This window comes from Taurulus bubalis, assembly GCF_910589615.1.
Source record: "Taurulus bubalis genome assembly, chromosome: 17".
Lineage (NCBI taxonomy): Eukaryota > Metazoa > Chordata > Actinopteri > Perciformes > Cottidae > Taurulus > Taurulus bubalis.
This window is the reverse complement of record NC_136605.1, coordinates 10,783,916-10,807,650: the sequence shown is the minus strand read 5'-3', so window position 1 is coordinate 10,807,650 and position 23,735 is coordinate 10,783,916. Positions and strand designations below refer to the sequence as shown.

General features: G+C 42.0%; 1 protein-coding gene across 1 annotated transcript; it reads right to left on the bottom strand.

Moving 5' to 3' along the window:
• Positions 1 to 7,526: 7,526 nt before the first annotated feature.
• On the bottom strand, positions 7,527 to 16,832 carry map3k3 (mitogen-activated protein kinase kinase kinase 3; the record flags this gene model as incomplete). The annotated part of the gene is made up of 15 exons (XM_079233239.1): positions 16,717 to 16,832; positions 15,431 to 15,471; positions 14,886 to 14,985; positions 14,489 to 14,602; positions 14,172 to 14,292; positions 13,328 to 13,461; positions 12,847 to 12,920; positions 12,608 to 12,660; positions 12,126 to 12,221; positions 11,835 to 11,996; positions 11,379 to 11,527; positions 10,103 to 10,234; positions 9,236 to 9,365; positions 8,950 to 9,127; positions 7,527 to 7,755 (listed from the first exon to the last, which is right to left on the bottom strand). Exons 1-15 carry the CDS (start codon positions 16,810 to 16,812, stop codon positions 7,527 to 7,529), a joined length of 1,809 nt encoding a protein of 602 aa, XP_079089365.1. The 5' UTR covers positions 16,813 to 16,832.
• Between the last annotated feature and the right edge of the window lie 6,903 nt (positions 16,833 to 23,735).

Sequence of the window (23,735 nt, the reverse complement as noted above, 5' to 3'; positions counted from 1 at the left end):
ATGAAACAACGGGACGGAGCTGTTGGGAGGAGGTCTTCACATTCTGATCAGATCAAGCAACAACAGACTCAGTCGAAGCAGATCAACTAGAGTCAGGAATGAAATATTATTATTGACATTGAGATTAGGAAAGATGTATGGCGAGAAATAATATCAAATGTAGGCTGGGCTACAAGGGATGCAAGAAGCAAGTTTACTCACTACAAAATGGTATATAGATATTATTTTACACCTCTGAAACTATGTACAATGGGCTTGATGCAGGATAATAAATGTTGGAAATGTAACAGAAATGGACACTTTACACGCTATGTGGGAGTGCTCCAATGTGTTGCCTGTTTGGAAGGTACTGAAAAACCTAGAAGGGTGGCTCAAACGGCCTTTATCAGAATCCCCACAATTGTGTTTATTAGGGGACACATCATTAGTGCCACCAGGCCTTACCAAAGCAGAGATTAGACTGTCATTAACAAGTTTCATGGTGGCAGCCAGGCTGATACTGCAAAACTGGAAGAGCCCACTACGCCCACGCTCACAGACTGGCTCAAACTCATGACAGAGACGGCTGCGTTTGAAAATATGATCGCCAGGGTAAAGAACAATTCAAGCCAAACTGACCAAGCATGGAACAATCTAATGGATTTTTTTAACAAATTAGAGGAGTGGTCAAGTACTCGTGGGCGAGAAAATGCAGGTATTAATGCAGGGCTGTGTATGCAAATGTACAGGTAAAAGATAATAAAGGGGTGTCAGGGTGATTGTATTTTATGTTGTTTTTGTTTTGTTATGTTTGTTTGTCTGCTGTGTTTTTTTTCTTCTTTTTTTTCTGTACTTTATTATTATTTTTTTTGTTTTGTCCAACAACATATATTGTGACATGAAATACATTTGGTGATCTGCCAAATAAAATAAATTGACCAAACAAAAGTTTGTTTGCAGATACATTTAACCAAACTTACATTTCTGTAACACCCTGTGTTTTCTGTGTGTCTTCCCAGTGTTTCCTGATTGTTTATTCTCTTCACCTGTTCTCGTTCCAGACTCCTCCCTCCCCGTGTGATTATAAAGCTCCGCCCTCATTGTTTCCACCTGTGCCTCATTGCTTGTCTTCCCCTTGTCGGTTGCAGGATTGTCTTCTTTGTCTACCCGCATGTTGGATCGCCTTAAAGCTGTAGTTTTCTAGTGTTTGTTTCCCATACCAGTCTGTTCCCTTTGTTTTGTAACTTTGAGCAAATAAAGTACTTTTTTTTGTTTTCCTCCCACCTGTCCACATGGATGGTTGTAATGTGGCCATGCTCCTGCTACAAGTCATCAGCTCAGCGACATGAGGACACAGTCATCTCCAGTTGGTCGACCGTCATGCTGCAGAAGCTCCAGCACACTTGTATCGTTGCATGTTTGTAGCCGAGGACTCTGGGTGTTATTAGACGTCCTGTTTGACTCCAAAGACCGATGGATGGTCGAGACATGGAGTAGTGAGAGGGAGGAGGGAGGGAGAGAGACCCCCAGAGGGACTAACAGACGCTGCGTTACAAAACCATTTTCCCCCATCACCTTGACAACGCAGGGCCGACTACCTCAGGGCACTTCAGCTGATCTTTTTCTGACTTGTTTTTGAAGAGATTGTGACTGATTGCTTGCTCTCCTTCGTCAGTTGTTCATGCCTGAACACAAGAAGAATTAAGAAATTAGAGTCCTTTGTCACAAAACACTGTCACCGCATGTAGATTTGATTTCATTTACTACAAATTCACAAGCTTCCCTCTATATAGTGTGACAACCTTTAAAAGTAGAAAAAGGTTGTCAGACAAGTGACGATGAATATGAAAACATCACCAAATAACACTGACAGTTCAATCATAAACATTTATTGTAAAAATAAATATGAAACTATGTATTTCTTTTGATAAAATGAATTAAAACTATTTTATTATCTTTCCCTAGCTCTAACTACTTAATTTTCCTACTCTTTGTCACTTATCACCACAAGAGACAGAAACCCAATGACTGCCTGGTTGTGGGAAACAGCAGAGAAATTAATTTGTACAGCAACGCATTTAACAATCTTCCAGAATCAATTTAACGTTTAATTGTTATTTGTTGTGAGAAAGATGAAACACTGGTATACTCATTTAACTGTGGCATTGCTACAGGTAGTAAAACCAAAACAGCAGTGTGAAATAAAGGACTTCTTTGTTACTGGGTCATAAAACCACAGAGAGTGGAAACCAGTGGTACTGGGAGACAGTGAATAAAGCACCGTATCACTCTGCTATCTGGCCTCCGAGTGTTGTTGGTGTGAAGGAAGAGAAACAACAACACGGTGTCTTGAATTCCAATTGCTCTCTGTTTACAGAGGTTCAATGAGATGGCACACTGTAAGTCTGGCACAGACTTGTTGATTTAAAAGGCTCCGTTGCTCAGGATTGATGCCGGGGTTGCATCAGTAAGTTGACATTAATCGTTTCAGCTCTCTGGATGTTTCAGACAATCACTAGCGTTGCCTCAGATCTGGTCACTGAGGTAATATGCCCCGAAGATTAAACATCCACAGTGGGGGAGAAGAAGGGCAGTGGTGCAGAGCCTCCCCTCCCTGCTGCCGGAGTCGCCGAGGGCCAAGGCAAACAGCTGATTCATGTGTCCGACATGAGGAGGCCGTTTCATTTGCACGACTTACGAGGGAGAAACGGAGCGGGCAGAATGTTAATGCTGCTGGACTCATTCTGATCTCAGGCCAAGGAAGCATGGCTGCCAGCTGAGTTTGACTGCCTCACACTCAACACTTGCTTTGTGCTCTGTGTTTTTACACCCAGATAGACTCCAGTGTGAACCTCCTCTCCGCCATACTTCACCCTCACCGATGGCCACTTACCAAATTGAACTCTGATTAACGAGCTGGACATACAACTGTCTCAGCCCCGCCTACATCGCTGCATCAAGGCCCTCATTCCCAGGACAGGAGTAGGCCTTAATCCATAATCGTAACATTGATTCACTGAAACATGGGATATGTTTCTTACGAGTTCCTGTTCTCAATAAAACAATATATATTTCAGCCATCAGAGAGTGTGTGATCATTGCAATAGCCTGGGGCTGTTAAACAAACTGTAGTTGTTAATATTGGAGAGTTAAAAACAGACAAAAACAATGGAAGCAGATTAAAGAACACCCTCACGGGAAAAACATATTGATGCCAAAAAACCTTTAACTGATCCGCATTTGGAGAGAAAGCAAAGAACGTTGTTTTTCTTTTAGAAACAGATGCAAGTCCAGCAGTGAAACGATCCCCTCTGTTCATCGAAGGTGGGAAGATGATTTTTGAAACTGCATAATTTAACTAATTCCTGCCCATCCCTGTGTGCCAAGATTGAATAAATATTCAGATCCTTTGACTTAACTAAATGTAGCAATATAACATAAAAACATATTTTACAGATGTTTTAACAGCACTTAAAACCCATTTATTCAAATCTGCTTTTAACCTGTGATACTAATTTATTTTTTTACACTATTGTCATCTTTCTTGTTTTATTGCTGCCTCTATTGTTTGTCTTTACCATGTAAAGTGCCTTGAGTACCTTTGAAAGCGCTATACAAATAAAATGTATTATTATTATTTACTTACAAATATTTTTAATGCATCAAAAAGTAGGCAGCATTTTAATATTGTACTTGGTCAAGACGGTTATATCATTTTCTGTTGGGTAGATTAATCTTTAATAATGCTGATTGCTTTGTATGTATCTTTATCTGCAAAGTAACTAGTAACCTTATTCTGAAATTGAAAAGTATAGTATACAAAGCATAAATGTATAATTAGCCAATGTAAACTGCACCTTATTTTAATCTATCTGTTGCTGATAAAACAAATGTGTGGCTCATTTGTGCTGCTGGTCCTCGGGTGCGTTTCTGAACCCTGAGACCTAAACGCTAGAACATTAAAAAAAAAACAGTGGGAATGAGCTCGGACAGATGAGAATATATGACTCAGCACCAGCACTGCCTCGCAGACCTCACAAACACATTCCATAACAAGCACAGCTCTAAGATACTAACTTTTCAAAACATACGGGGGTTTGAACGTTGATACGAACACTGATGTTCATCAGATCTTTACATTTGACTCATCATATGCCAGAAATATCCTATCGTAATAAAGGATTGAGACTCTAAAGACATGCTTGCTGCTCTGTGAGTCTGAACATCGGTGCTTTGAGTTCAATGCCAACACCAGCATGCGTCCACTGAATGAGCGGGATCTCTTCACGAGGCCGGCCGCCATGCTTCAGTACGACGAACACCACGGCTGAAGAGAGGGCCAGTGAAAAATGAACAGTAAATTACTAAAGCAACCACATTATCAGTCTTCTGTGCTGAATCTCTGCATCAAAAAGGCCCTTTGTTGGATCTGACCCATCTCACAGCCAGACACGGTTGTAGAAATCTCCCCTTCCTGCGTCTGCCTCCTGTTTTTCTTCATGCCAGAGAGAACAAGTGCATCAATCAAGCAGCTTCTTACTGCCAACAATGAGGTCAGTCTTTCATTTACTGGACCGGATTAACTGTCCTCCTACACGTGCAGACAAAATGACAAACCATATTTTCAAAACAATTTATTTGTTTTGGGCAGAGGGCAACATACTATTCTTTTTTTCTTACTGTAAAATAAAGAGTCGATACATTAGACTTTGCACTGCAAGTCCTGTCATGATACATAATCATACATTTACATATATATATATATATATATATCTCTACAAAACTACTTTGTGTTCATCTGCTTATCACAGGGTCCTTTCTCTAACTGTCTTTTCCCTAAAGATGCATTATTTGCATTTGTACACATGGAAGCTGCCTTTATCCCGCAGCAGCCTGTAGGCAGTAGCCCTTTTCCTCGTCTGAACCCTGGGATAAACAAAGTCGTCGTCTGGGTGGAACAGCGAACTCTGAAATCCAGCACCGGCTCCAATCCTGCTCGTCTTTGGCTCACATGCACACTTTAATTACACTTCAGTAACACTGAGATCACAGGAAAGGACTCCCAAACTTTAAAAGGTCTCATTCATAAGACCTCATCAATGCGTCAAAGCAGTATGGCCAAATGATGCAAGGTTTCCGTAACCTGTCAAGTAACACGGTCACCTAAATCTATAGCTAAACGTGTATGGAAAAGTTGGTTTTTTTTAGAGCTTGAACAAGAACCAGGCAGCCAGAGTTTGTTTTCCACCCTTTTTCCATTTATACACCCCAATTCTGTAATGTCTGCAAAACCAGCTGCTTCCAATGTACTTTTAAAGACACAAAGTCCTGAAAGTATCATTAGATTTGACACAGTCTAAATATAAAAAATATATTTCTATACACATTATATATAAGACATGTGCATATACACAGACACACACACACACACACACACACACGTATACATACATATACACACACACACACATACATACATACATACATACACACACGCATATATATTGTTGCTTATAAAAATCTAATTGGGATGGACATGGGAATATAAATAAAAAAAATTCACATTTGAAGTAAAAAACTAAAAAGAAATCAAATTTGGTAAAGAGAACTAAAACTCCACAACATTCATTTTACATCAAAAGTGCATCTGATTTAAAGCAAAGGCTTCTCAGTGTGGGATGTTTGGTCTCGACACAAATCAACAATACGATCTTGGGCAAAGGCAAATGGAAATCATCTCCAAATTAAGGCCCATCGTTTGTATTTTTAACACCATAAAAAGCGTCACCTGCTTCCTTTTCACATATAACTGATACCAAGCCCGGAGCATCATATTTTATCGGACCCTTTTGGCACTTTGTGGGCTGAAAACGCCTCTGACCCCGAAGAGCCATAAAACGAGGACGGCATGTAGAACAATAAGTCACATTTTGGCAAAAGGTAGAACAAAACATGGAAGTGTCAATTTATAAGAAACATACACACTCGGCTCCTCATGCGCATATACATCTCATACTTAATAGAAGTATATTATTCAATGTGAATTCCTAGATTGTACTGAAATGCATTCATTAACTTGATTCCTTCTCATGTATTAATTTGTTTTACAGGTAGAAGGACAGAAATAGTGACAGTGGAGGGAGTGTTTGTTTCTGTGAAGAAAAATTAATAGTCATATCTTAAAATATGGTACTCTTGCTGCAGAAGCCTAGTTTGGTTTGTGCCTCTCATGTAATACAATCACTTTCAAGTAACTGAGCTAAGATTTTGTTTCTCTGAAAAATAAACACCCAGCAATCTTTTTAAAACCGTGAAGATCATTTAACATAACTCACGGCAAAAGTCCTCAAACTATCTGGATGAAAAAATAATAATTGCTGCTTTGCTTAAATAACAAAAGATATCGTTTAACCTTTTTATTGAACTGCGACAGAATTTTCCATCCAAGTAGCTGGAAATGACATGTGCCCTATACAAATAGGAACCATTTTATTTTTAATTGAAACAAAATGACTTATGACCAATTTCCCAAGTTGTTTCAAAACCCAAACAAAGGTGGTAGCCGGAAATGACATTTGTCGTTGCATAATTTATCCAACATAAAGCAAACCAATTGCTATCAGTTTGTCTGCGGTTGACATTTTTTGACATCCAGATGATTAGAAGAGTCTTCTGAGTCGCAGTAAGTGTTGTCAAACATCCTTCTGGGTTTTTCAGAGATCACCAAGTCATTAATTTCCAGGGAAACAGATGTTTGCCAATGTGACTTAAATGTAACAGCAATACATAAGAGACACAAACTAGTAGCTGCTGTGCATTGTGGTCGATCGAGGCTACTGGCTTGTTAATTCCTCCCTGTAAAATGACTAATCCATGTAAAATTCTGTCTTAATTCTGAAGGGCTTGAACCGAAACATGCCTCGTTTAACATTGGTGCAGCTGAACAATATTTTTCCACTAACACCAGTGTAGCTACTCTACACACAGCGCTCCATCTGCGTTTCATCCAATCTCCACAGACAAATAGCTTAACAGGTGGACTTTTCCTTGTTTAAAACGAGCCGGGGAACAATGCTGTCCGGTTAACACTGTTGAGCACCAGTGGTGCGCTGTAGCTTACAAATGGTGCTCAGCTGAATGTTTCAAACACTGAGGGGCTTCCTGGCATTTCTCATGACGGCCTGGCAAGATGATGCAAACACAGGAGAGGGTGCATAATGAAGACACAACGGGCTCATGGCTCGAAGGATGCTGCCTTCGCAGAGCATCGTTTGAGGAGCGTGTGTTTGTGTCTGAGAAGGATCCGCCGTCCACCGGACGCTTAATCAGTATTTGGTTTCCCCCGTGTGGTCACTCTTTGTAGGTGCACCGTTTTCAAGGCATTGATGGCTGCTGTTGACACACTGTCTTGTTATTTGGATTTACGTGGAGGAGCATCTGAGTTGACTTCTAGATCAGTTACACATCTGTCTGCCATGGATGAGTCAAGGAAGCTACAGATACTGCTGAGGCTCCTCTGTGGGTGAAGTTCAGAAACCAGGCAGGCTTCAGCACAGAATCTGGGAGAAGGGATGTCTGAGCAGCTCCTCAGCACTAGGCCTGTGTTTCGCCTCCACAAAAATGTAGCTTATGAAGTCCCGGGCCTGGTCGGAGGTGTGCGAGGGCAGCAGCGGGTTGGTGGGCTGGGTGGCGATCTTGAATATGGCCGCCATGGCCTCGTATTCAGCCCATGGAGGCTTTTCTGTCAGCATCTCGACCACCGTACAACCGAGGCTCCTGCAAAAGAAATGCAGGATTTGTTTTGCTTTACTTTCATCTGCAGTGGAGTCGCATAACGTGCTGAAACAAATACCACATATTAGCAGTTTTACAGCTGTAAGTGGAAACTTGCTGGCTGCAGAGGGCCTCCTCCACCTGGTTGGGAGGTACAAGCCCTCCTGGGAGCATTACTCCTCCTCCAACCTGGCCTGAGAACCTGGCACATACCAGCCTCTGTTACGACCTGTCTGACTGGCTTTCAGCCAATCACTCGACTGGTAGGTCACCCAATCAGATTGCATAAGGGCATGCTGTATGCTCCGTGTGTGGGGAACTGGGATCAGGCTCCTCACTTTATTAAAAACTTTTCCCTTTTGGAGCACAGAGATTTGGCCACTGGATCCTACCCAAAATTATCTTGTTGAATGAAGGTTCTCACATGAAAATAACCTTCATTCCCATTTCAAACTATTTTTACTGGAAGATGCATTTCCATCAAATTGTTGCTTGTACCTCAGATGTACGCCTTTGTTTATTCTATTAGGCCCCAAAATCTATTATCTCATGAGTTAGTTAGTTATTCTAGATGGCATTGCCCTGGCATTCAGCACCGCTGTAAAGATTATCTTTGATCAGGATATGTCCTTCCACATAAAACATATTTCAGGGACTGAAGGCAGTCGGTAACGTTGCAAAAATCAGGCACAATCTGTCTCAAAGCGATGCAGAAGAATTTGTTCATGCATTTGTTCCTTCGAGACTAAATTACTGGAATTCCTTATTATCAGGCTAATAAATCTAGAATGCTGCAGCACATTCATTGTTTGTGACACTGGATTAGATGAGTAGTTACAGTACTTATTATTAAATCATATTAAGATGTAATATTAAGTATCTCCATTATTTAATTGATACATTTGTAAAATCTACCAGGCGATTAAGGAATTCTTCCAGTCACTCAAAATACATTATAAATCTGTATTAATACACTATTGAGGTGTCAGTATTTTATCATCAAATATGTTTGCTAAAGAGGGCAAAACATGAAATCATACAGTATAAATTGATTCATACTGGATTCCAATGTTGGATGTTTCTCCAAGCAATAATGTATCAACTAATATTTTAGCTCGAGCATGACATCTATTCCTAAAAACATTTCTTGAGAAAGAATCATCAAACTTAGGCTACACGGCTGTGTGTGTGTCTTACCAGACATCAGCCTTCCTGCCGTAGCCCTCTCCACTGATCACCTCCGGGCTCATCCAGTAGGGGGTGCCAGTCACAGAGCGGATGCCGGTTCCAGACATGCAGATGGTCTGCAGCCTCTTGCTGGCACCGAAATCTCCGAGCTTCACGTTGCCCGCTGAATCCCGCAGGATGTTGGCACCTGAGTTGACATGGAGCATGTAAATATACCACCTCACGCATGACCTGCCACAGGCTGTGCGACCCACACATATTTATATCTAGTGTGTGAGCAGTGTCGTTGAACTACCTTTGATGTCCCTGTGTACGATCATGTTGCTGTGCAGATAGGACATGCCCTCCAGGATCTGTCTTGTGTACTTCCGGGTCACGTTTTCTGTCAGTGCCCCGTAGGCCTTCAGCTGGTCTTTGACTGAACCCTGATAGAAGAAAACATGTGCTTCACACAACAGCACACAGACCACCGATCTACCTCATCACTGAAGGTCTGAGCCCGGGAACAGTGGGAGTAAAGTTAAAATCTGTCACCTGAAAGATCTGTGTTATGTATTCAAAGTATGGGCAATGTAATGTTAAGGGCCTTCAGTCCCAGAAACCATGGAGTCACAGGAACTAAACTCAAATACTAAGTTAATAATTTGCATTTGTGTTTGCATTTTCACCGCATATGAAGAACTTCAGTGATGAAGGCAAATTAGACTGATAACAGAATGAATGACTTTGTTTGCAATGTAGTTAAGCAAATATGTGTGATGTCTGATTTGACGTGCAGAGCTGGAAAGGTGCCAGAAATACAGAGGCAAAGTAGAGTTAATCTGCTTCACGATTGTTGTTTCTAAACCTCAAACATTAAATCCGAGCCGACTACTGGCTGACCGCTTTACTAGATAACATCATCAGCCACTGTCTCTTTATCTCCTTTGATTTTTTAGACTTTATAAGTAGACTGCACAACTATGGCCCAGATTCTACACGGAAACAAAGTTACTGAGGTCAAAATAAAGTTTCTGAGTTCCTAAAAAGGTTCCTGGAAAAGGTACTGCGGTTGAAAAGAAGAAGTATTTGACTTTATAAAGCTAAATTCAGGTGGAAGGAATCGAGGAAACATGCCAAAGCATACTTTGAAGCTGTGACATTATAAGTTGCTGGGACTCACCCCCGGCATGTACTCCATGAAAATAGTGAGAGTCTTCTCATTGTGGTCCCTCAGACAGCCGTAATACTGAACAATGCGCTCGTGATGCAGGTTTTTCAGCAACTGGATTTCACACTCCAAAGCGCTGACCTCCTGTGCAGACACGCAGAGAAGCAGGGAAATTACACACCGAAAACATTCAAACAGCCGCTCACACATTACACACAAAAGCTGTCATTTCTGAACAATGCATGTAAACAAAATGCCTTTTCTGGGCACGGTGGAGCATCCGAGGCACCGCCGTATCCGTTACCACGGATGACAAACCAATGTGACAGTAAACACAGTGATTTATGGCTGACCAAAAGTGAAACCTAAAGCAGAGATGAAATGAACGCCGACCGCACAGTTCCCAAAAAGAGGTTCCTGTGTTTACGTCGGAGAATGAGGACACAGCATAGAGGGAGACAGAGGGTAATAACAGTAATCCCCAAGTCCCAGCACAGGACACAGGAGCCGGTTTAATAGAAACAACTGATACCAGCTGGGGGCGGGGTGCGAAGGGGTGATGGAGGCCAAGGCAGTGCTGACCCGTCACCCCTCACTGCCACCGCTCCCCCACAACACTCGGCTCCTTTCAGATACAGGACGTGACAGTGAATGTTTTCTCTGTGGAAGACAGGAAAAGACATACAAATGGGAAAGAGGGGGGGTTTAGGGAGGAAAGAAAACCTCTTCAATACATTCCACTTCTTGAGTTATTCAATCTCTTTCCGGCAGATTGATTTTTTCCTTTATGTGTCAGGGGATTCAACAAAATTTGTGTGGCTTAACACTTGATCTAAGTCCACGTAATTTAAATAGTTGATTAATCAAATCTTCACTTATGCTAATTATGTGCGTTCCAGCATGATGGCCTGAACAGATTAACATGCACAACACTTGACGTCATTCTTGGCGCTTTTACAGTTGGGCGGAAGTGCAGATTAGTTATTAATCAACAAACTAAGGTTTGTTTTTACAAAAGACTGAAAGTCAACATCCATGACTGATATTGTAAAAGTAAAGAGGAAATGACACTATTTCCTGACAAAAACAGCAGACTAATTAATGTGCACCAAGAAGTAGCGACATGTCAGCAAAACAAACATTTCTTTTCACAACTAAAGCTGAAACAAGAGGCTGCATGTCCACAAGCAACAGAGGAAATGTTCTCAACAGTACCAGAAAGAGAAAATGGGAGGGCACCAAGTATTCTGTCTCGTAAAAGGTTGATCTATCCATGTTAGCGTCACACCTTGCTGGTTTCAGGACTCTCAGGATCAAACTGGACCTGCTTGGCAGCCAGTTCCCTCCCAGTATCCACGTCGTAACACAGGTAAACCCGACCAAACGCTCCCTGGCCCAGAAGCTTCCCCCGCCGCCACGTCATCGGAGCACTGGGGGCTGAGAAAAAAAATAAAGAAATTTATATGGTTTACATAGGAATACATTTGTATTTGTATTTTACTATCCATGGGTTCAGAAGCAGATTTTACTGACCCAGCAATAAAATATTGTTGCCGGGGTTTTTTCATCCTGCTAAAAGGAAATTCTGGTGGAAACCCTTATTCCATGATATAATCATCTGTACTGGCCCCTTGCACCCTGCAGTGTATCTATTATTTATCTCTTAAGAATTCATATCAACCTAAAATTAAGTGTAATTTAAAAAAGGACAGTTTGTTTAAAGTTATTTCAGATCAAAACTCACACTTGTGCGCGACAGAGCGATCTTGGGGGCGGAGCCTGCCCTGAGCGTCGACCAGCTGCCAGCTGCCAACACTCTCCTCGCTGCCATTGAGCGACCGGCGTGAGGGCACCAGAGTGAAAAGGTTCCCCTGGGGGCGACGGATCCGCGGAAACGTCCGACGGCCTGAAGGACGACAGGAAAAAGGCTGAGGTTAAATATTACATGACGAACAGGAGATATTCAGGAAGGAAATGAAACAAGTGAGATTAAGAGCAGGAAGTCACATAGTTGATAAGATACTGCTCGTCTTACCTTCACTGTGGTCCTTATGATGCAGGGAGACATGGTACCTCCGAGGATAGGTGCCTCCTTTCCCTGCTACCCTGTCATACACATGATTTTCCCGGTCTGAAAGCAAAGATCCAAAAAGGTGAAAGGTCAGCAGGATTACTCTGCGATTCAAACGGTTTTGCTCACACAGCAAAAACATCAGATTATTTTGTACTCTCCTTTGTAGTTTATATTTATGTAGAAGACGGCAAAACTGAACTTGAAATTACTTTTTTTGTAGATTTCGTTACCGAATCCGTAATGTAGTATTCTCTTTTATAAAAAAGGGCCTGGGCTGGACTAGCATTTATGTTTTTTGGTTGATATTGCGTTGTTTAGTTTGCTGTAAACCCAAACGTTAATGCATATTTCACAACTTGCGGCCAGTCTATATAAATATTCCACCATGGCGTCCATGATGGTTTAACATGATGGACATCAGCTTTCCTTGTAGCTGCTCTCACCTGAGCACTCCTGACTCTTGGCTCTGTGCATGCGAGACTTCCTCAGCGAAGGGCTGCGAAATAGAAGGAAGGAAGAAGAGTGAGAGATGTTGAGAGACTTTATATGGGCGTTTACTTACATAGAACAGGTTACAGTATTTCTTCTTATTGAGCAAACTCCCATCATGGAAAAGCAATGGAAAAAGAATCATAGCATGTAATGACTTGTGAGTTTCTGTCAGGCAGACTTTACTTCTCACCTGTCTGAGTTGCTGTCCAGAGACTGACAGCTTCCAGAGACAGAGTTTTCTGCACTGCTCCAGGGATCCAGCACCTGCACAGGGCACAGTGGAAAATAAACGGTGTGTATGCACATCTTCTTCGTGTACGCACGTTGCAGAAAGAAAAATCCACCCAAAAACTGAATTTATGCCTGAAAGCTTTGGGAGCATGAACCCATTTTTTCCGAGAACAGCTTCGTTGGCAATGTATAGTCGGACAACTCTCTGGACTTACTGACGGCTTTGATAAACCTTTTGCTCCCAAATAAATTAGATTTATTCTAAACTTATCGTTCCCAAAAGATACTTTAATTATGCCAATTAGACTTCCATTATTGAGCTTTGTACTTCGAGGACTAGTTTATTTATGTGATCAAATCTCAATAGTCATAAACAAACACATCATACGATTTGTATTTTAAGGTGGATTTTCCCCATTACCGGTGAAGCAATGACTCACACACTGATCGCTGGTCTCAGGGATGAACTCCCCCTCACTGTTTATGCTGGTGTATGAACCTTGGCGGGCGATCCTCTGCTGGCGTTCAGGCACGTAACCAGGAGGCGGCGAGCTACGCCCCGTGTTCTGAGAACCTGGGATTAGACACAAGAAACATTAGACCTATGAGAACATCATGCTTTTCATATTTATTTTTTTCAAACTAATAGCCCCGTTCATCTACATTAAGATGTATTGTTTATTTTCCATCGAGCATAGTTCGCACACAATCAAACATGCAGTAGTTGAGACCACAACACTTGTACAGCTCACATCTACGCAGTAACTTTTATGACACTGTTGTCAAAATGAATAACAACATTAAGTTACGACAACCTCAAAGATGAAGCAAAAACAAATCTAAGTGCTGATTGCTTCCATAATAACTGAAAGGAGCAAAGGCAGAGAGCGGGCTTTAACATTTATGGCCCTCCTGCAGCCACTTCATCCTAAAACCAGGCCACTGGTCCTTCGCACTAATAGCATGCTGTAATCTGATTGGCTGCTGTCCAGCAGGCATAGTCTAGTGATGGTGAACAGGAAAAGGAAGTGGACCCATTGCTAAAAGAGGAAGTTAAAGAAAGATCAGCCACAGAGAGAGCGAGAGAGAACTCGACAGACGGGGAAATCAAGGTAGTAAAAAAGAAGTGGAAACATCACACTACCCGTAACAGAATATTAACAAAACCTTGAGCTTTGGAGAAAAAATGTCAAAGTCTAAATTTCCTCTTTTGAATCAGTGTGTGAGCCATCTTGTTACAGATAAGATTAGAGAGAGGTTAGAATGACAGTTGAAGATATGTACCAGTTGATAGGTGGCGCCCCCTGGGCTCGGAGGATTGGTACACCGTGCTCACGTCTCCGGTGGACTGGGAGGACTTGATCCTCACCTGCTTGCACGGAACGTGGTGGGAGGGGGAGGAGGCCTGCCGTTGGAACAAGGAAGGGGAAAACAAGATTAAAAGGAGGCTTTGACACGCGATTAAACAGCCGCTTCATGTCAGCAACCCTGTGAGTGTAATGCAAATGCAATGAGGAACTTTGATTTTGCACAACACTGCTCTGGTGAAGAAATGGCCGTTGTGCAACGGTACGCTGTGAACGCACGCCTGTGTGTCTCACTTTGCTGTGCTCCGGAGTGAGTAGCATGATCCTGATGCTCTTCATGTTGGAGCTTCGGTCCAGTAGGTCGATCGCCTTGTCCAGGTCACCCTGATCTCGCAGAGGGATGGACAACTACGAGGATACAACATCAATAATATATATGAACAAACACTTATCAAGATTCACAAGCATGCAAAAGCTTTTAGGAAACATTGAGAACTGGACACATGTTTTATTGCACAACAAGACAAATTACGTGTAATGAATTACTCACCAAAATTAAATATATTTTCAATTAAAAAAAACAAAAAAAAAAACACATATTCAGACATGTTTGAAGCTGAAACTATTTGTCCATTCGTCGGTTGATAAAATGTGAATCAGTCACTTGTTTGATGATTGATCCATCACTTACCTCATTGTTCATATAATGCAGGTCGAGCTGCTGGCCAAAGACAGTCGTGACTTTCTGCTGGACTTCCTCGAACTGCACAGGCCGTCCAAACACCAGGATCCTACACATGAAGAAAGCAATAAATCACACAGATTATGAAAAGATCTGTACCGGCTGCTGTTTCTGTACGAAACTGCTTTTGACTCTCATGCCCATGTGCGAGCAAAACACACACAAGCAGCTGTTTGTAGTGTGTGCAGATTCCTCTAAGTACACCTTTGCATATTTGTGGTCTGTGCTGGCAGCCACAGGCAAACCACAGCCTTTCCCCCCTCTTCATTCTCCAGCTCACATACCAGTCTGAAGTAAGTGCTGCAGTGGAGTCTGAGATGTGCTCTTTCTCATGAACTGGAACATGTGACAAGAACAGCATGCCTGAGTGAATGTGTTTATGTCTCTGTGAGTGCTCTCTCAATCACTTGCATTTAAATGTATACATGCATGTAAATTCCCCCCCACACACATACAACATGCATGAAAAGAAAAAGGATAAAAACTAAACTCACCTTCGCTCTCCTGAGAACTCAAACTTTATCCTGACATCGTCCTGAGAGTAAACAAAAACAGGAAGCTCAAAGCAGACAAAGGGGGTCATCAAAGTGCAATTAGAAAGGCAGTGCTGATATTCGAAGATATGATTTTCCCAAAAGAAAAGACTTGCATATGCACCGGCTTCACTCATTGGCCTTACACAAAGATCACTGTGTCGCTCCGTACTTCCTCCATTGCTACATCATTTGTGAAACTTCCACTCCATTCATAGCAAGTCCAAACGTAAGTTATTGAGCTGGGAAAAAGGTAGATCTTATCACTCCCAGGGGGACAATCTATGGTTTTAAGCAAACACTACATTGCACACAGGTTGTCTGCTTTGGCTATTCTCTGTGGCTGCAGGCTGTTGTGGTAAAAAGAGAGGGTGGGTGGGCTACTGGTCGCACAGGCAGAATATATTTTTAGAGAAGAAGTTGAAAATAACTGGATTTAATACATTTGTCGGGGGCTATCTGGATAATATGTCTCTCATTATGCTAAATTAGCTAACTGGGTGGGCTAGGTGAAATACTAAGAAACAACAATATACTTGCATGGGTGATACCCACTTACACTTTTCTTTATTACAGCAGTGGTCAAAATATTTAATTCCACGGTCGACATAGTTATGAAGGAAAAGAAAAACATTATTTTGTTAGATTCCAAGGCCCTGCTGATTTCTAAATGTAGGGTAATTCAAGCTGAAAACAACATAAAGACAATTAACTGTTTAATTTTGGAGCAAATGTCAGCCTGTGTGTTTAGTTTCCCCCCACAGTGATGCAACTATGTGCAAAGGGGCAGTGAGGATTCATGCTGTGGACAGAAGACGCCCCACAGCCTTTATGTTTATCACGCTTCATCCTCGTCTAAATTATGAAGGACTTTACTGGTGAGGGACACTTAAACAAAAATGCATGGCTGTCCATGGACATGTTTGTGTGTTTATACCCGGGAGCTTCCCGTCTCAGGGTCTCGCTAAACACCTGCCTACATTTCTTCTTGGGAACTATGAAAACACTTTAAATGCATTTCATTTGAAGATAACTTTCATTAAATGTGTGTTTCTGCAAAATGTTAGAGCTACAGCTCAAAGCGACATCTCAGGCTATTGGATTGTCACGCCGTATTCTGACTTACAAGAACAAAGAACATTTCCATTATTTATGGGTGAAAATCCTGGTTTACGAGGACAACGTTGAACAAGCCTAAGCTTCTAAAACCATCTTCTAAAATGTTAAGATCTGTCGCTATACCGCACCTGTCTGTTGGCCTGGGCCGGCGTCTTGGGTTTGCTGCTGTCATACGACGACACAGGCTGGCGGCGAGTCATCTGGAGGGCAACCAGGTCTTTCATTATAGAGTGGAGAGCTTGCCTCTCATCTGAAAAGGATAGTGGGTTGGGGAAAATACACAATAAAGAGTGTGGATTTGATAATGAATGCCCTTAGTGTGCGTGCATGACTGAACAAGTGAATTGAGCCTTAGTTCTGCACTAAAAAGTGTGTGCAGAATATTAATCAGACGTTTTTTAACTACATCCATATTGAGACTATCCTGTGGCAGGGTTTTAGAGGCAGACAAGAACTGCAGTGTTTTTGATATGCCTATTCCCATGTTTGATCTCAGGGCAAGCTCTGCCTTGGCTGGACGAGCTCACGAAGAGAAAATATTCTCCTTGTGTAGCTTGGACAGACATCATAGCGCCCCGAGCAGCGGAGAGAACCAGACCCCCATCTACACAACGCCGAAAACCAATCCTTCATTCGACAGTGTCTGGAGAAGCAGCTCGCACAGGGTTTTGGCCTCAGGGATGGTGTTTGTTGCGAGTGTGTGTGTCTGTTTTTTATCTCACGCTGTGAGGAAGCCATGCTCTAAATGTCTGTCTCACATCAGAATTCATGGTCCTTACTCATTGTGGCGATGCTTGCGCTACGTCGTCTATAAGATAGTCTTCAGAAACGTGTCTGTGTTGTGGCAACCCCGCCCCCAAAACAGCCTGTAGGGGTAAAAAAACAGAAATCAATTAGTTAAAAAGAGAAAGTGTGGCACTGCCTTTGTTCATGTTACTTTGCTCAGAGCAGAAGGATGTGACTCATCGAGTCAGACAGGAGATGACACAGAACAAAAGGTTATTAGCCAGTCGGACAAAACTTGTCAGTATGCAAAGTAAGTACCTCAGCCCATAAAACATCACCTTGGTAGTAAACAACAATGATGAGGCGTTCATAAAAAAAAAAAGAACAAACCCTGATGGCTGCCACGACAAAGCAGCTGCACTGCCTTCTTATTATCACATGATTTTAATGTGGCACTAATCAGAGACTCTATTATTCATGTTCAGCACATAACTGCTTGCAGCCATGTAAAAACCCTGCAACCTAAACCTGCAGAATACATACCTAAAGATTTGCCTGACTGCCCTGAACCCTGAGTGAATGAGAAAGTGTGCAGTGCGTGTGAGAATGTGCGTTGTGCGTTTTGCCCGTGAGAAAGAAAGACAATTGGCTGAAATTCAAGCTGCATTGGCAGCAATCAGTCTGGCACAGTTCATATGGGAAGAATGTTTTCTACAGGGAGGTTTTTTTTGCCATTTTAAATATCGACCAGCTTTTAACCTTCTGATTGCATGAGCTGCAAAAGCCATAGTTCCGCTGTGTTATAGCTCCATTGTTGATGTTAATGTTAACAGGGCAATATTATCTGCCCGGTTCAAGGCGTTAACAGCGTTATGAACTGAGGCATTTCCTTCAATGGTGAGGGTTTCCCCCAAAATTTGTCCCAATAAACCATTGGATTTGAACTAATCTAAGAAAGGAGTACTCAACTTAGTTTTCTCAATAACAGTAGATGACAGATGAATATTGGTTGGTGAAGCAACTATGACTGAGAAATGGAAAAAAAAAAACAGAAGACAATCACAGCAGCAAATCGGTGACTTCCTTCAAATAAACCATCTCTACCATAGATGGACTGATCAGATATTTTCTCTCCTGATTCCAGTACCTCAACTCAGGTAACGGCTGAAACCTAATTCGATCTGATGCCTTTTCAAACAATTAAAATCTGGTGTTCAAAATCAAACACAAAAAAATTCTATATGGGCTCAGTTACAGTAACTTGATGCAAAGGGATTGGTGTGCCGCTAAATGCTGATTCGGCAATCCATTGTGACTGAACACATGTGAAACTGATCCGCTTAATGAGATCAGTATCAGCACAGATACTTCTGCAGTGAACTGGACGGGTGCATCCAAAATCTAAACCGCAGCAATCCATATTAGGTCACAGCATACGTTTTAAAGCTTACAATGATAATAAACTACATGTTTGGTCTGACCATGAGCCAAAGAGTACATCTACATGGCCATATTGAGTCACTGCAAATAAGATTAGGTCTCTCAGTAATTTCCCATGACTGGTTTAAAAGGTTATGGAATAGGAAGATATAAACCAGAGTCCGCTGTTAACAAAGCAAGTACTGCACCTTGACATGTGCTTCAGCTTAACCAGAAATATACTGCAGCGAATCAACCCATGTCCATGAGATCGATCACTAGGTCCCGGGTAAGCGTAGGGAACTGATCACTTGTTCAAACTGTGACAAAACAACAAGACGGGGACATAACAGAGGATGAACAGTGTCTGATGATGGAGCCCACAGAGGAGGTTGCAACCGTCTCTGAGGGTAGATATCAGCACAGTGTGAGGAGAAGAATATGGCAGCATCGGTACCTGAGGCAACTCATTGACTCTGTGGATTTCTGGGTAATAATCACCCACAGGAATGCCGAGCATGTCCGTCTGTGGTCGTCGGAGCGTTGCCACGTTGCTTTCAAGCTTCCGCCACTTTCATGATCCTCTGCCAAGGGATTAGTTGCCAAGTATACTTTTGTCCTTCAACCTCGTCGAGCTCCAGGCTCGGGCCACACGGTCGCCCACTAGTTGCTCGATGTACAGCCTCTTCAGGACCGCCGCCACCATGTTCTCCAAAGAGAACATCAGAAGGGCTGGATCTGGAGACCGGCTCAACTTGTGCACTTCAAGGGGTCCCTGAAGACAACACCACCTCATCTAACTGCTCTGTCCATTCCCCCGGCTAACCTCTTCTTTCCCCTACGTCCCTTGATTTTTAATTACCTCCCAGGTGAAATTCAATGGAGAAGGAGGCTGTGCTCTACCAGTCCGGTCAGCTGTGCCCGCTTTATTTTCCTTGTATCACATTTCCAGGACTAGCAGGATTTACATGGATTTTCCTCCCCCCGCTCTTCTCTGTCTGCTTTGAGAGGTGTTTAGTCTGAGGCCGTTTTTCCCAGCCACGACTCTTTCTCCGTCTCCGGCCAGTCATGCATCTGGACGCAGTGCTTCACAGCTAAAATATCTCCTGGCCTGATGTCTCTGCTGTTTCAGGTGCACATGTGTTTTGGGTAACCCACCACATTTAAATATTGCAAGTCGCTAGTACTCGGCTTGGCCACAGTTTCAAATGACCTTTGTGGTGTTTTAATAAACAGACACACATACATACAGATACTTTCAAGTCAACATTTCAAAAGATGAGCTTATTGCCAATCTCAAGTAGGTAAAAATGCAGATCATTCTGCGTGTTCACATAACAATATGTGAAGGTCACAGAAAGGTTTGTGAAGATCAAGTCCATCCGTGGTCCATACCTGCCAACGGTTATACAGGTGTCAAGCACAAAAAACTACCAGCAGCTTTCTTTTGTCATCCAGAAAAAGATGGCGATTACAACCCATGACAGTATCACGTGGAGGACCTTTTTCAAATTTCTGGAAATTTCAGAGGGGAGATTTAATAATGAGTAATGAATGGAGCACTGAGCCAATGGTATTGAAACCACGTTACCAGATGTAAATATAAACCATGGTGTGATATGATGGTAACAGTCACATTTAGTTACTGTAACATGTTTAAATTGATTCCCTTTAATACGCAATTACAGATCTTAATCTGCTATTTTCCATCATAAACTGTAGAGTATAGATGTATATGGAGCTGCATGCATGTAACATGGGAATAACTAACTGCACTTTAAAAAGACTTTGAAGCAATGACTCATTGCATGCGCAGATTTTAACTTCTTTCTTAAATCTGTTTGCTCATTTTGTGCGTGAACAAACACTAAACTACAACGAAATGTTTGTTTACAACAGAAATTGCAAACATTTCTGTCAAACTGGCCTCTTCAGGTATGATTAAACCTGTAACTTAAAGTATACACGTGTTTTACACTTAACGTCAACACTTTTGTGAGTGATACATTTCAAAGTCTAAGAGCTAAACACTTGTGTTGTACACCACAAAGCTCTCCACTTGATTGCAGATGTTTATTTATTGGTGGGCTCAGATTTAATTGCCATCTTATCTCCCCGATGCTGCTCTGATTTTCCAGCATAGTTGTAGCTTGGACATTGAAGTCAAGTCCTTTGAATGGGAAGTCAAAGGCTTTAACAATGTATAAGCTTTTTCTTATGACAGTAGTTTTAGACCCTCCGTCTTATTTGAATCTGACGACTTTGCGGCCAACAATTATACATAAAAAGGAGTCACCTGAATATAGATGTTGGGAAATATATTGTTTTTATTACAAGACAATTACGTTATTAAAAGGGACCTCACATTATAATGTAACCCCAGACGAACACCAGATGAATGAAGCTCAATCATTACATTTATATAATAAAAGTACCAAAAGTAATGCAAGGACTCATTATGCATCTCATTTCAGAAAATTATTGTAATTGGATTATAATTATTGATGGATTAATGTGTACATCACCTTAATTCCACCTTCAGTTGGTAAAAGTAGGGATATTTTTATACTGGTAGATAATATTTGTTGATGGTATTTTGTATTAATCTGGATCTGTAAAGTAATTAACGATAATATAAGTCACCTGAATATGGATGTTTGGAAGTATGTTGTTTTTAAAAAAGGGACCTCACATCATAATTTAACCCCACACGGCATTGAATGAAGCTCAATGCGCTCACTTTACCCACGTCATCCATGTCACGTGCACAAACAACCCTCACCTGTCACCTGGACGACCTCCGTCGGGTCAAGTCTTCTCCCGTGTGCAGCCCACTCGTAGGTGGTGATGACGTAGGTCCGGCCGTCGCTCACGTCCATCAGCGCCCTCAGTCGAACCGACGCGCTGGGGGGCGCGCAAGCGGGGTCGCCATGGCGGGGGGGCTGACCCCGCCAGGTAAATGGTCTTCTTAAACGGACAATTAAAGCAGCCACACGAGCGGATAAAGTCCAGGCAGCAAAAACACACACATCAGACAGCTGGGAGTCGCACAGAGACAATATTCCGACGGGAGGGAAGCCTACATCAGGCTGCTGCAGCTGTGGTCCAAAGGCGAACCGCTGCTCCGCTCCAGCTCGGATCTTTGGAAAACTTAAATTTCCAAAACATTTTCACATTCGTCACACACGATGTCAACGCGTTCGGGCTTGCGGGTCGGGGGAGCCGTGTCCCATGCGAAGAGGGAAACACGAAACTAGCGGACAAGGTGCAACAATAACCGAGTGGCCTGTATGAAATCCATTTATGAGCAGCAGCTTCGCTACAGGAACGATTTCCGTGATTCGGAGAGCCGCTCTTCCTGCTAACTTTGCAGATTTTCCTTCTCCGTGTTGCCAGGTTGGAGTCCAGAACAGTCCAGTCTGCAGATACCTTTATTTCTTAATAGAGCTACGCCGCATTGCAACTTGAATATAGTCATAAACATAAGCATATATCATGCATAAAGGCCTATAACACACATAAAAAGATTAAGCGCGCGACATGATGTTGAAACTTTTAACACTTTAGCAAAAATGGGTTAAAATGACGCCAGCAGGAAAAACAACAACTGCATGTAAAACGTTGCGCTTATTACACACTTCACCTCGATGCATGTCAAGTGAGGCCAAGTTAGATAAAGTCCGTCGATGTTTAGACTTCTTACATGTCGGCTCCTGAGTGTTCACGTGAGACAGAAAGCCGTCTTCTCTCAGAGTTGTCGTGCGGGTTGTGGAGCTGCAGTCCACAACTTCACCCCCAAACCAAAACAAAGTAAGAAATAGTCCTAATCTTCAACCGAGTGCGTCAAACTTCCTGACAGAGAAAAATATCGCCACCGGAACCCGCTTCTACGCGTCCAACAAGTCGTGAAAGCGGAACTCCGCCGCCGCGTCCATGTCTCCGAAGTGCTTCACTTGCCGTCGTCCATAAGTGTCTAGAAACATGGATTTATTCTCAGGGGGATTTCTGGTTACTAAACACTATCTAAATAAAAGCCGTGCAGTTGGCGGGCGCGCGCTGTTACGAAGTGGTTCTGCAGGCGCGCGCACAATAGGGGCGGGCCTGCTGTGACGTTGGTCGAGGCTGCTTTCAGAGCTGTAAGAACACATGTTTGCCTCTTAATTGATGCAATAAAATAAGATTAGATCATCCTTAATTAGTCCTGCAGCGGGGACATTCTAAACAGCTTAGGAGAAGTTAGTTAGATCCTTTACTTAAGTAGAAGTACTAATACCACAGTGTAGGAATACTCTGTTACAAGTAGTAGTCCTGCATTAAAATACATATGCATCAAAATAATAATAGTACTCGTTATGCATCTCATTTCACAAAATAATTGAAATTGGATTATACATATTGATGCAGTTTTCAGTTGGTAAAAATAGGGATCATTTTATATCCTGATACATTTGTTGATTACATTTTGTATTTATTTGGATCTGTAAAGTAACTGATGCATATCATTCAATTATTATTAATTTATTAATCCATATAAAAACAGGATTTTACTGTAGTAGTAGTTAGAGTTCATTGAGAACAATTCAGTATAGGACTGCAACCAATGATTGTTTTCATTCAGGATTAATCTGATGACCATTTCTTCAATTAATTGATTAACTGGTTTGTAAAAATAATAAAAATAGTGAGAAATGCCGTGACATGTTACCCAGAGCTCACCTAGATGTTACATGTTAGTCCAAACCTCAAAACTATTAGAAATAGTCAGATTTGTGAAACTGGAACAGACATGTTTTTGCAAAGAAATCTTCATTTTTAAAGAAATTCATATTTTAAGCGGTGAAATAATACAGTATCTCCCTCTGAATTATAGTGCAGTTGAAGTGGAAATATACAGACAGTAGTCCTTGAGCAAAGACATTCAGTCATTAATCTCCAGGTAATTCAAGGATTCAGCCATCAATAAACACACTCAAAACACTGCATTAAATCAACACCAGCATTT